This window comes from Coptis chinensis, chromosome 7 (genome assembly GCF_015680905.1).
Source record: "Coptis chinensis isolate HL-2020 chromosome 7, ASM1568090v1, whole genome shotgun sequence".
Lineage (NCBI taxonomy): Eukaryota > Viridiplantae > Streptophyta > Magnoliopsida > Ranunculales > Ranunculaceae > Coptis > Coptis chinensis.
In genome coordinates, this window is record NC_141462.1 from 48,184,559 (window position 1) to 48,197,294 (window position 12,736).

A 12,736-nucleotide genomic window follows, 5' to 3' on the forward strand; every position below is an offset into this window, starting at 1 on the left:
CCAATCATAATAAAATAATTATAATAAACACTACTTAAAATGTAAAACTATACTTGTCGAGACATTATATTCTCTCTACATATAATACAACTATGTTTCGGAGTTAGTTCAATGCATTTGCATCAAGTTTCTGATTTTACGTTAATTATTCTTTGATGCTAGTTCAATGTAGTTGCTACTAGTTTTCGATTTCATATTAATTATTCTTTGAGGTTAATTCAATGTAGTTATATCAAGTTTCTGATTTCCCGTTAATTATTTTTTGATGTTAGTTCAGTGCAGTTGCACCAAGTTTACGATTTTCCGATAGTTATTCATTAATGTTAATTCAGTGCAGTTGCATATAGTTTTCAATGTTTCGTTAATTACTCTTTGAAATCAGTTCATTGCATTTGCATCCATGTTCAAATTTTCCATTAATTACTCTTTGACGTTAGTTCAATACATCTGCATCCAGTTTCTGATTTTCCGTTAATTATTTTTCGAGGTTAGTTCGCATCTAGCTTCCAATTTTCTGTTATTTATGCTTTGAGGGTAGTTCGATGCAGTTACATTTGATTTTTGATATCCAGTTAACTATTCTTTGAGGTTATTTCAATACATTTGCATCCAGTTTTCGATTTTCCGTTAAATATTCATCAAGGATATTGCATCCAATTTCTAATTTCCCAGACTATAGTTAATCTATGATTTTAGTTTAATGCAGTTACATCCAGTTTCTGATTTTCCGTTAATTATTCTTTGAGGTTAGTTCAATGCAGTTACATCCAATTTCCGATTTCCCGTTAATTGTTCTAGGGTTAGTTCAATGCATTTGCAGTAAGTTTTCGATTTCCCGTGAATTATTTTTTGAGGTTTGTTCAATAATGTAGTTGCATCAAATTTATGATTTCCCATTAATTATTCATTGAGGTTAGTTCAGTGCAGTTGCATCTATTTTTCGATGTCCAGTTTCTGATTTCTTATTAATAACTCTTTGAGGTTAGTTCAATACATCTGTATCTAGTTTATGATTTCTGATTATTTATGTTTTGAGGTTAGTTCGATGCAATTTCATCTGATTTCTAATTTCCCGTTAACTCTTTGAAGTTATTTCAATACATTTACATCTAGTTTCTGATTTCCCACCAATTATTCTATGAGGTTAGTTCAATACAATTGCATTCGGTTTTTGATTTCCTGTCAATTATTTTTTTATGTTAGTTCAATGCATTATTTGCATCCAGTTTCCGATTCACCGACAATTTTTATTTGAGGTTTGTTTGATGCATTTTTGCATGCCATTTCTGATTTCCTGTTAAATATTTTTCAAGGATTTGCATCCAATTTCTAGTTTTCCGTTAGTTATTCTCTGACATTAGTTTAATGCAGTTGCATCCAGTTTCCGATTTGCAGTTAATTACTTTTTGAGTTTAGTTTATTGCATTTGCATAAAGTTTTCGATTTCCCGTTAATTACTCTTTGGGTTCAGTTCAATGTATTTGAATCCAGTTTTTTATTTCTTTTTAATTATCCAATGTGGTGTGTAATACCAACTTTCTACTGATCCATCTGTATTGTCCTTGCAAATATAACATAAAAATAAATTATGCTTTATTTACTATATGGGATCATCAAAGATTATCCAGTTCCCGATTTCCTGTTAATTATTCTTTAAATTATACCTGACTCACTATGTGGGATTTTCAAAAATTATCTGCGAATGGATCCTGTCATATTAATTATTCTGAAAAATATATGCAACTATATATGCATAATTATTATATACAAATATTATATTGATCACTTATCCATTGATAAAACCCCACGTACTCTCTATTAAAAAAAGATAACTTGCTATTGATAAAACCCTTCAACTTTATTTTGTTGTTTAATAATAGAAGTTTGATTGAAGTTTTGTGAGATTGTCTAATAAGACTAAGTTCATATTGAAGCTACTTGAATAGCAGTGGTTCCCAATCATATGAAAAAAGATAAGATAAACACCGTTTTAAATGCAAAACTATATTTATCGAAACATTCTCATAACATATAACACAACTATATTTTGAGGTTAGTTCAATGTATTTGCATTTAGTTTTCTGATTTTCTGTTATTTATTTTTTGAGGTTAGTTCAATACAGTTGTATCCAGTTTCAGATTTCTTGTTAATTATTCTTTGCAATTAGTTCAATGCATTTGCATCCAATTTCCTATTAATTGTTCTTCGAAGTTACTTCAATGCATTTGCATCCAATTTCCGATTTCCCGTTAATCATTTTTTGATATTAGTTTAATACATTTGCATCCAGTTTTCGATTTCTCGTTTATTATTCGATGAGGTTGCATTTACATCTAGTTTCTAATTTCCCGTTAATTATTGTTTGAGGTTAGTTCAATGAATTTGCATCAAGTTTCCGATTTTTCATTAATTATTTCTTGAGGTTAGTTCAATGCATTTGCATCCAATTTATTTTTTGAAATTAGTTAAGTGTAGTTGCATCCACTTTTTGATTTCCCGTTAATTATTTTTTAACATTAGTTTCACGCATTTGCATCTTGTTTCCAATTTATAATTAATTTTTTTTAGGTTAGTTATTCAATACATTTGCATCTAGTTTCCGATTTTCCGTTAATTTAATCTCTGAGGTTAGTTCAATGCATTTGCATCCAATTTTTGATTTCCCGGCAATTATTTTTTTATGTTAGTTCGGTGTATTTGCATCCAAGTTTTGATTTCCTGTTAATTATTCTTTTAGGTTAGTTTAATGCAGTTGTATCTGTAGTGGCCGGATGCAGCACCGGGATATCAATGGTGAGATGGGCCGGGTCAGCATAACACATAAGTCTGCGATCCACCAGATCGGGTGACAGCGTGTGGTCGTGGTACGGAAACCCTACACATGGAGATAAGAGGACCGCAAGATGGAGGGACAGGTGGAGGGCTAGGATAGATGAAAAGAAATATATAAAGAGAAATAGTGGGAGAGAGAAAGGGGGGAGATCCATTAACCTAAGAAAGAGGACCTAGGAGAGGAAAGGGGAGTGAGTAGGGCTGAGAAGGAGGATAGTGCTTAAGAGCTAGGGAATAGTGCTTGTAATAGAAATAGGGTTGTAACATTTGGCGCCGTCTGTGGGGACAACGAAGTAGAAATGGCACCAAAGAAGGCGGCGGGTAGGCCCCGAAAGATAAGGGTCCCGAACGATGCTGGGAAGCGGTGGTAGAAGAAGGGAAGGACGAGGGGGAAGAAGAGAGCGAAGAAGAAGCGGCTTATCTTACGGAAGAGATCGGAAGGCTGAGGGAGGAAAATGAGGAGTCGGACGAGAGGGGAGAGGGTGGAGGAGGAGACCGAGGAAGAAATAGAGGAGGAAGCGGAAAATGAAAAGGCGGAGGACGAAGAGGAACAAGGACCGACCCTAGTGGACAATCCGGTGACCGGGTTAACGGTTGAATAAGTACAACAAATGATTAACAATGACCGAGTGGCGAATCTTCAACAAACAAGGGTCCAAACGGGCGCGGCCAGTCAAGTGGTGGTGGGGCTGAACCCGAACCCGCTTAGACGATGCGATATGGACTTGGAGGTACCAAAGCTTTAATCACCGGTGAGATTCGAGATATGATGGAACGGGTGACCCGGCGGATCACATCCATCATTTTAGATAAAGAGATGACTCTTTAGCAAGAGGCGAGGTATGATGGTCCGCGGTGCATGATGTTCCCGCGATCTTTAAGGTGGGGGGGGCTTCCGATCGTACTATTGGTTGCCTTCAAGAGCATAACCAATTTCTAAGAGTTAAAGCGGCGTTTGTTGACCACTTTATACATCGTAAGAGGAGGGTTGTGGACATCGTTGGCCCTATTTAACGTTAGACGAGAGATCCGCTGAATCGGTCGAGAATTACCTATGTCACTTCAAGCGCGAGACCCTAAAAGGTAGAATTTGGATGAGAGGACAACGTAATAGCATTCGAAAGAAAGGGTCATGACTGAAACAGCAGATTCATCGATCCGTGGCGAAGAACGAGATAGCAACATTGCACGAAGTTATATCCGCGGGTAGAAAGTATATAAGATATGAAGATACCATGCGAAAGGAGTCAAGAAAGGAGCCAAGACAAGATCTCGGTAGAAAGGGGGGTGAACGCAGAAAGACCGAGGGAAGTGACCGAGGCGGGAGAGGTACCGAGGACGATCCTCAAAGGCGGAAGAGGGAAGGGAGATAGCGGAGAGAGCAAAGGGAGCGGAAGCCATACCGCGAGGTGGAACATGTCCCGTTGGCGAGACCGTTAAGTGAGATACTGCCGCTGATTATAAATGTGCAAGGATATGAGGGGCCGCGAACCACTCCGGCCGAAATGCCCAACAAGCCATACTGTGAGTATCACCAGGTGCGCAATCACGAAACCAATGATTGTTATGCCTTGAAATGGTTAGTCCAGAGATTAATAGAGAAGGGGATGCTGAGAGAATTCGTTGGGGAAACTCTAGACCGGGAGCCTGGGCCTGCCGCGGGACGAATATTGGGAACCATAAATGTTATCTTCGAGAGAAGCGTTGAGTCCACAATGCCCACCGGATAAGGTCGAGGACATCGGTATTCAGCGGTCAATGAGTCCCACGGAGGGCGAGAGATCTGAGCGAGTTAATGAGCGGGGAGAAAATTACATTCTCCAAGGCAGACCTCTCGGGCGTGGATCGCATACCACACGAGGATCGCGTTAGTTATTACACAGATGGCGATGGGCAATTATGTGGTCAAAAGGGTCCTGATAGATTGTGGTAGCGCCGTGGATTTGCTATTCAGAGGAGCTCTTGAGGAGATGGGGATCAACCCGGGGCAACTGAGACCTCCGCGGACCAATTTGTATAGATTCAATGGAAGTGTGACAGAGCCTATGGGGGAACTTCTGCTGCCAGTAACAATGGGGCCCGTGACAGTGTTCTCAAGGTTCATGGTGGTCGACTCCAATTCCCAATACAACGCGATCCTGGGGAGGAGATGGATACATGAGATGAGGGCGATGCCGTCGACTTACTATCAAGTTATCCGATTCCCTACCCCAATGGGAACATATGAGGTCCGCGGAGATCAGGTGGCATCCAAGAACGATCCCGAGAATACAATCAAAAAGGATGTCCCGCGGACGTAAGAGGAGTCGACGAGCTCTCTAGGAAGAGGCCGCATAGCAATTCTGATCTTGGGGCCCGTGGAGGAGGGGAGGAGGTCGCGGAGGATCCCAAGACTTTAGACGAGGTAGAGATAGTAAACTTGGGAGAGGGCGAAGAGGAGAAGTTCACATCGATAGGGTCGAGTCTTACAGAAGAATGGAAGGATAAGTTGGTACAATGCTTGGTGAAGAACAGAGACGTCTTTGCGTGGGGGATAGAGGAGGTCACTGGGTTAGATCCGGAGTTTGCGTGTCATCGCCTGCACATGAGGGAGGACGCGAAGCCAGTGAGACAGAAGATGAGAGGCATGAGACCCAAATATGCAGAAGGAATCCGAGAAGAGGTTGCGAGGCTAAAAGGTGCGGGGATAATAAGAGAGGTGGAATTCACAGACTGGTTGTCTAACGTGGTCGCGGTCCCGAAGAAAAATGGAAAGGTCCGGATGTGTGTGGACTTCACGGACGTAAATTTAGAGTGTCCGAAGGACAGTTATCCGATGCCACGAGTGGATGAGTTGGTAGACAGGACGCCGGGGTTCAGCTTCTTCTCATTTATGGATGCGTCTATGGGGTACAATCAGGTGGTAATGTATGGACCTGATCAGGAAAAAATCACCTTCGTAGTGGAAGGGGGCACATACTGCTATACTAGAATGCCATTTGGATTAAAAAATGCAGGAGCCACATTCCAGTGCTTGGGAGAGAAGATGTTCGAGGGCAAAATCCGAAAAGGCATTGAGATATACATCGATGATATGGTGGAGAAGAGTATGTCAGAGCAGGAGCACTTGGAAGGGTTGGAGGAGACATTTTAGATACTGCGAACACACAATTTGAAACTCAATCCCAAGAAGTGCACATTTGGAGTCACCACAGGGAAATTTCTGGGGTATATTGTGACACAGCGAGGAATAGAGGCCAACCCAGAGCAGATAAGATCGTTGGTGGAGATGCCATCACCAAAGACAGTGAAGGAGGTGCAGCGGTTGGCTGGAAGGGTCGCGGCTCTCAATAGGTTCATCTCGAAATCATCCGACAAATGTAGGCCGCTGTAGAGACTATTGAGAAACACCACAGATTTCACATGGACGGCAGAATGTGAACAGGCATTCCAGGGGCTTAAAAGGTATTTAGAGGGTACGCCGTTGTTGTCGCGACCCGAAGAGGGAGAAAAATTGTATTTGTACACGGGGTCATAGATTATCTGCAATCATTTCGGTCCTCGTTCGAAGTGGATAAGATAGAAAGGCCGATACTTTCGAGTAAGACGTTGTTGGATCACGAGAAACCGATCTGATCGGGTGGAGAAATGCGCCTTTGCCTTGATATTTTCTACTCTGAAGCTAAAAAGCCCTATTTTGAAGCCCACGCAGCGATCGTGAATCCGCGAACTTGCCTCTTAAGCGGGCTTTGAGAAAGTCGGGAAGAATGCTGAAATGGGCCATGATGCTAAGTTCGTATGACATCCAATATCGAGGTTAGGGACGGAGAAGGCTCAGGCGATGGCGGAGTTCCCCGCAGAGGACCCTACATAGGGGGAGGAGATGGTTTTGGAACCGGAGAGGGAAGAGGAACTAGATAGCTTGAACCCATGGGACGAACGAAATGGTTGGAGAGTGTTTGCCGATTGGTCGCCAACGATGATCTTGGCGGCGGAATTGAATCGTAGTATTGGTCACGCGCATAAACAACAAAGCTAGAGCCGACAATGAAATTGGGTTTCGCAAAGATCCAACAACGGCCGAGTATGAGGCGGTAATCGCCCGGCATGAGAATGGCGAGAAGGCACGGGGGTGAAGGAACTCACCTGTATACTCGACTCAATTTGGTAGTGTGCCAGGCAAACGGAGGGTTCGCGGCAAGATGTCCCAGGATGGCAAGATATTTGGGAGTCCTGCTAAGCTGGGCGTCGAAGTTCGCACAAATCCGCTTTGTACATTTGAACCGAGGGGAGAATCACCACGCAGATGCTCTGGCTTATGTAGCCGCTGCCATGCCAGGGTCCGAAGAAAGGACCCTCGAAGTGAGGAAGTTGGACAAGCCAAGTATCGAGGAAGCATTGGGAGTGATGAATACCGCAGAGGGTGACGAAGGATGGGTGATGCCAATCAAGCAGTTTTTGACAGGGGGGGAGGGGATTTGTCCCAGAGAAAGACGAAGGTTGGAACAGACAGCGCGAAGATACACGTTGGTGGAAGGGAATTATATCGGGAGGAATTTCAATGGGCCTTTGTTAAGATGCTTGGGGCCGCAACTGGCTCAAGAGGTGCTCAGTGAGTTGCACAAAGGGGATTGTGGGAGCCACTCGGCGGGCAGAACAACAGTACACAGGTTGTTAACACAAGGCTACTTCTGGCCTCACATGAAAAGAGACGCCGTAGAATTCACCAAAAAATGTGAGAAGTGTCAGAGGTTTTCTCAGTTGATATTGGCCCCAGCAGAGCCGCTGCACAGTGTGTCTAGCCCGTAGCCATTCACGATGTGGGCCCTTGACATAGTGGGACCGCTGCCCATGGCCCGCGATAAAAGGAGATTCTTATTGGCCGCGACGGACTATTTTACAAAGTGGATCGGAGCCATACCATTGCAGCAGGTGAAAGAGGTGCAAGTGATCAAGTTCTTGCGGGAAAACATCATATGCCGTTTCGGGGTGCCCTATTCTATCATTCCGGATAATGGAACCCAGTTCACGGGATCAAGGGTTAAGAATTTTCTGCAAGCGTATCATATCAAACAGGGATTCTCGGCCCCCTACAACCCCGAGGGAAATGGACAAGCGGAGTCCTCTAACAAAACCATACTTAACAATCTCAAGAGGAAACTGGATGGCAAGAAGGGGACCTAGGCCGATGAACTAAATCGGGTGCTTTGGGCCTATCGGACAACCCCACGAACCTCGACCAAGGAGACCCCTTTTGCATTGGCGTATGGAGTAGAGGCCGTGATACCGCCAGAAATGGTGGCGGCAACCACTAGGACCGCGGCTGTCAAGGATGGGTCAAACTGGGGCATTTTGGCTAGAGACATGAATCTAGCAGAAGAAAGGAGAGACACAGCGCGCATCAAATTGGAAGAATATCACCGCCGCCTGCAAAGGCAGTACAACAAGAAACTAAGAGTGAGGAAATTTAAGGTGGGAGACAAGGTGCTTTGACGGGTGACCCCTAGCACCAAGAAGGCCAGCGAGGGGAAATTGGGTTCGACATGGGAGGGGCCTTACGTGGTGGTCGAGGTGGGGGGAACAGGCACCTACAGGTTACAAACTGTGGAGGGCACAGCGGTGGATAGGCCGTGGAATATAAGGTTGCTGAAAAAATTTCACGAGTAAATGTAATGAGAGAAACTGAAAATGGCATAAGCTATTTGTACATATATAAAACCGTAGCACTTTTGAGTTAAGTATTATTGCATGAGTTTTCATTGCCCCTCGGAGTGAAGGGAAGGGAGGGGGTGAGCCCTCCAAGGACAAGAGGTCCAAACTTTAGTGGGGCAAAAAGAGTTGCCACACGAAGATGAGGTCCCACAGTGCCGGGGTGAGAGGAGTTGCCCCGGACCTATGTGAGATAGGGGCAAACGGAAGCGAAGAGGGCTTCCACCACCGCCCATGACAGAGTGCCCCGCCGAGATAGAGAGTGGCGGAGGCCTGGTCGGGGCGTGGGGCAAGCAAATCAAATATTCCCAACCAATAGGGGTGAATACACTAATAGGGGCCGGTTATTGTTGGATCCATATACGAGTAAGAGTATCAACAGAAACAATCCAGACAGACAAGCCAAACATAATATGAACATCCCAACTGGTGGGGGTGAAAATACGACAAAATGTAGCATAAAGAGTATGACAAAGTAGCATCAAAAGAAGCCTAGCCAGGGCATAAACAAGCTATTTTCAAGCCGCAGTACTTTCGCGGATCACGGACTCGGCGGCTTCTTCTATGATTTCATCCGCAGCCTCATCTATCACCCCAGCTACCAAGGCAGCGGCATCTTTCCCTTCAGAAGTGGAGTCCGGAATTGGCACAGTGACCTCAGATAGTGGAGCAGCGGCAGGGGCTTCAGGAAGGAGTCGGCCTTCTTTGGTGAGCCGGTCAAACTCCTCCTTGACCTTCTTGGCCACCCTCTTCTCGGCTTGGGCCCGAAAGCTATTCCAGAGCTCGTCCATATCGGCTTCATGTTGGTTAAGGAGAGCCGATACCTCCTCCTGATGCTTCTGAGAGAGGGAGTCCAGAGCGGCGGCGTGCTTCTCTTGAAGGGTCTCGTGCTGATTACTCAAGCGATCATTAACCTTGTCCATATAAGCAAGGTGGGCGGCCTCTGTAGTTTTAAGCTCGTCTTGGGCCCTGAGCTTGTCCAGGTCCGCGGCCGCATTCTTCTTTTCTAGATGGGCGACTTCCTTGTCCAGCTCATCGATCCGTGCCCGGGCACCAAAGAGGCCGCGGATCATGAAGGAGATGTCCAAACTCATCTGGAAGAGGGAGTAGGAGTTAGAATACTCAGAGAGATGGAAGAAAGATACTCGAATGAAAAGAAAAGGTTACCTTCTCCCAGCCGGTGTAGAACGAAGTCCGGTGAGACTCAAAGGAGCCCCTCTCAGCGTACGCCATATCTTTGGGGAGATGAGACCCGAAGAACAGGGAGGAAGCCACTGCCGGATTTTCCAAGGCAGAGTCGTTGACAGTTAGAATGTGGTTTCGAAGTTTGAAAGCGGGGCAAAACGGAGGAATGGGTCCAGCGGCCCCCTTATCAGTCCGGGGTGCTACCTCCTTCCCGGGCCGCTGTTCCGCATGAGGAGGCGCGGTAGGTGGGGATGTGTTCTTAGCTGGGGGACCCTCTTCAGGAGCTGAGGGTCGTGGACGTTTGGAGGGTGGGGGAGGAGAGGGATGAGCAAATGGCCGGGGGCAAAATGGGGGCGACATCCTCATCCGAAGTCACCTGTCCGAAGAGTTTGCGTTTGTTAGCACCCATGTCTGAAGTTTGAGAAGTGGTGGAAGGGGAATGAGAGGATGAGTATTGATCTTCCCAAGTGGTCAGGGATCGGTAGGGAGTAGGGGCTGCGGAGGGAGGAGTGGTCTTGCGAACAAGCTTGGGACGGAGTGGGGGTTTCGTGGTGTGGCGCTTTCCCTTAGGAGGTGGTGTGTCACGTGGCTTTCTCTCTTTGGGGGGAGGAGGACAGAAAAATGGGGAGTAATATTTTCCTATGGATTTCAATTCAGGATCGGACAGTAGGGGAGTAGCGGTTGCAGGGTCAATCCCAAGTATCACGGCTTGAGTAGGTCCCAGGTCGCGAATCTTCTGGAAAGTGGTGGAAGAAATGTGGTCGTAAGGTCCCGACTTTGAGTCGGGGCGCCAACCTGAAATAGAGAGCCGTCAAGTCAGATGAGAAACCAAAAGATATACATCAATGGGGTAGATAAAGAGAGAGACTCACCACTAGGAAGAAAAGCCAAGTGGTTAAGGTTCAGTTCGGATGGAAGATCCGTGGAGAGGAAATTGCCTGAGATATAAAGAGGGTAGTGATGCCACACTTTGTCTAAGGAAGTGACACGAAGAATAAAATGCCGCTTTCTAGGGCGGCCACAAAAAGAGTGATAGTCGACACTGACATCCTTGGTGCTCTTTTTGATGAAGAAGTGAGCGGTCATGTCGCGAACCGTTATCTTGGGTACTTCGGAACGGTTGTAGTGGTTCGCGGCATACATGACCCTCCAGAAATTGCCAATGCCTTGGCAAGGGGGGATGCTAAAGTGATTACACACCTCGACATCAAGACGGGTGAGGGGCAAACGCAGGCCGGCAACAATCTGTCCTACCGTGGCCACGAGGCACCCCGGCCTGTAGGGAACTAGATGCGGGAAGTGAGTTAGGTCAGGCACATGCTCTAAGATGACGTCAGCGGGTATCCCATAAGCCGCTTTAACAGCCTCAAGGTTAGGTCTACGGCTGCGTGGTGGGGGCGGCGGGAGGGCAAAAGCTTGCCCAGAGATTGAAGGGGCCTCGGTCTGGTCGTGGAGAGGTGGGGAAGCAAGGCTACGGGACTGGGAAGAGGAAGAAGTGGTGGATCTCAGAGCCGACATCATGGTCAGGGTGGAAGACACACAGCCATGACAAGGCGGAGAAAGAAGGGGAGATGAATAGATTCAAACACAAAGGACAAAGGAGAAATGCGCAATATAGCAATTAAACGGAGCTAGAGAGAAGAGGAGACCAACCTGAGGTAAAAGGAAAGCAGCCGGAGCAAGAATTTCCGCAGAAGAAACCGGAGAAGACGACCGTGAGAGCGACCGGTGCTGGGAAACAAGAAGAAAGGTAAAGGGAGAGGTTGAGAGGAACTGAAAGGCAAAAGAAAAGCTAAGTGAGAGAGGAAAAATCGAGCGGGCTTTTTATAAGAGGAGGGGGTACAAAAGTAATTTGAGGGGGGCTGAAATCGAGGGGACACCAAAAGGAACCAGCCAGTGAAGGACACGTGGATGCACAAGAAACGAGGGGGCGCAAGTTGTACTCACGTGGAAACTCATGAATCCAGCGGTGAAAGGAAGACGGAAGACTACTGTTGGAAGGTTTAATGTGGAGAACTCTCGACTCCCCGATCGAGATACTATCGCGGACCCGAGAGGGGGCATCTATAGTGGCCGGATGCAACACCGGGATATCAATGGTGAGATGGGCCGGGTCAGCATAACACATAAGTCCGCGATCCACTAGATCGGGGTGACAGCGTGTGGTCGCGGTACGGAAACCCTACACATGGAGATAAGAGGACCGCGAGATGGAGGGACAGGTGGAGGGCCAGGATGGATGAAAAGAAAGATATAAAGAGAAATAGTGGGAGAGAGAAAGGGGGGAGATCCATTAACCTAAGAAAGAGGACCTAGGAGAGGAAAGGGGAGTGAGTAGGGCTGAGAAGGAGGATAGTGCTTAAGAGCTAGGGAATAGTGCTTGTAATAGAAATAGGGTTGTAACAGTATCCATATTCCGATTGTCCATTAATAATTACTTTTTAAGATTAGTTTAATGCTTGCATGTGCATCCAATTTCCGATTTTCTGTTAAATATTATTTGAGGTTAGTTCGATGCATTTGCATCTAGTTTTCTGTTTCCCGTTAATTGTTCTTTGACGTTAGTTTTATGCAGGTATATATATATATATATATATATATATATATATATATGCAGTTGTATCCATATTCCGATTGTCCATTAATAATTACTTTTTAAGATTAGTTTAATGCTTGCATGTGCATCTAATTTCCGATTTCCTGTTAAATATTATTTGAGGTTAGTTCGATGCATTTGCATCTAGTTTTCTGTTTCCCGTTAATTGTTCTTTGACGTTAGTTTTATGCAGTGTATATATATATATATATATATATATATGAAGAGGGATAAATGCACATTCATTATGCGCACATTATATCCACATTGTAAATTAATCCAAGCAAAATCATGGACTTAAAAGTTGAATTAATGGCTGATTTTTTGTAGATATGATCTCCCCACCATGGAGAACATGCTCACAAAAATTAAGCTCATTCAAAAAAGTTTAACATTAGAACATGCTCACAAAACTTTTAGACCGTTAGGTGAAA

The 12,736-nt window shown here is 45.3% G+C and overlaps 1 protein-coding gene across 1 annotated transcript; it reads left to right on the plus strand.

Moving 5' to 3' along the window:
- Positions 1-6,925: 6,925 nt before the first annotated feature.
- LOC147487764 (uncharacterized) lies at positions 6,926-7,621 on the plus strand. The gene has a single exon (XM_086574131.1). It carries the CDS (start codon positions 6,926-6,928, stop codon positions 7,619-7,621), a length of 696 nt encoding a protein of 231 aa, XP_086430257.1.
- The last annotated feature ends 5,115 nt before the right edge of the window (positions 7,622-12,736 follow it).

Excerpts from the sequence above, each read along its gene's own strand:
- LOC147487764 (XM_086574131.1), top strand. The coding sequence starts at position 6,926 with ATGGCGAGAAGGCACGGGGGTGAAGGAACTCACCTGTATACTCGACTC.